We start from the raw sequence: 1213 nt of genomic DNA on the forward strand, positions 1-1213 counted from the left end.
GTAAAAGCTCAGTGAGATAATGAGGTGCCAAACCATTTAGACGTTTAAAAACTAAAAACAAAATCTTAAAAACAATTCTATTCTTTTCAGACTCTACGGGCCTCGGTTAGCAGATTCAAGGAAGCTTCTTTCTAAAAAGAAACAAGTCAGCTGCTCAGCAGCTGAAGCTAGCTCAACATTTAGTCACGCAACAAGAAGATGATCAGCAAATTTACAACAGAAAAGGCTAAAAAACAAGTCGGAGCAACGGTACAGTGTGTTTAAAATAAAGCATAAATAAATGTTTGCAAACCTCAACCAATAGAAGCAACATTGTAAAGAAGCTGCATCATTTTTTTTCTCACTTTTTCTATGTATTTTGCACACTTAAGGTTAGACTTGAATAATTTTATAGCCTAGATCAGAATTGTAGTTTTGTATTCTAGATTTGTAAACACTTTTTTTGAAATCCTCCCCCACATATTCTTGTCTGCTAGTCTCCATCTGGGAAGGTCACCGAGGCGGTGAAAGCGGCCATCTTGGCCGGCTACAGACACATCGATGGGGCGTTTGTCTACCAGAACGAGGCGGAGGTGGGCGAGGGGGTCAATACCATGATCAAGGACGGCGTGGTCAAGAGAGAAGAGCTCTTCATCGTCAGTAAGGTAGCTGATAAACCAAAGTACACGTACAGTAAAACAAGCGAACTGCACAGTAAAAGTCACCTGTTTGGATTAAATATTCAACGTGTTTCTTTTACAGCTGTGGTGCACTTTCCATGAGAAGGCCCTGGTACGGMAAGCCTGTGAGAAGACTCTGAGTGATCTGAAACTGGCCTACTTAGACCTGTATCTGGTGCACTGGCCCATGGGTTTTAAGGTGGGGAACTGTTCCTTACAGAAACTATGATCAAGCAGGTTTGAGTCTAATTTCTGAGCCATCTGTACTCTTAATTTCTGTATTTTGTTTCCTGTGCTGCAGCCTGGTGATGAACTTTTTCCTTTGGACAGCAATGGAGAAACAATCAGTGATAATACTCACTTCCTGGAAACGTGGGAGGTAGGTTTGTCAAGTGCCGCTAATATCTGGTGTAAAGTTCAAAAAAGTGGGATTTATTGTGGCTGTTTTATTATAGAGAAACATTATGTAAAAGAAAAAAATCATGAGTAATGGCTTTTTTTTTTACAGAGCAGGTTTACATTTTGACCCAGTAATATGAGTATATATATATATA

General features: G+C 39.7%; 1 protein-coding gene across 1 annotated transcript in view; it reads left to right on the forward strand.

Moving 5' to 3' along the window:
• The window catches only part of akr1b1.2 (aldo-keto reductase family 1, member B1 (aldose reductase), tandem duplicate 2), an 8382-nt gene that overhangs the window by 1303 nt on the left and 5866 nt on the right, over positions 1-1213 (forward strand). Inside the window, exons 2-4 of the mRNA XM_014016954.1 lie at positions 477-644; positions 742-858; positions 961-1038. Coding sequence (XP_013872408.1) covers positions 477-644; positions 742-858; positions 961-1038 — 363 coding nt within the window. The remainder of the gene's footprint in view (positions 1-476; positions 645-741; positions 859-960; positions 1039-1213) is intronic.

This window comes from Austrofundulus limnaeus, unplaced genomic scaffold, assembly GCF_001266775.1.
Source record: "Austrofundulus limnaeus strain Quisiro unplaced genomic scaffold, Austrofundulus_limnaeus-1.0 Scaffold158, whole genome shotgun sequence".
NCBI classification, from domain to species: domain Eukaryota; kingdom Metazoa; phylum Chordata; class Actinopteri; order Cyprinodontiformes; family Rivulidae; genus Austrofundulus; species Austrofundulus limnaeus.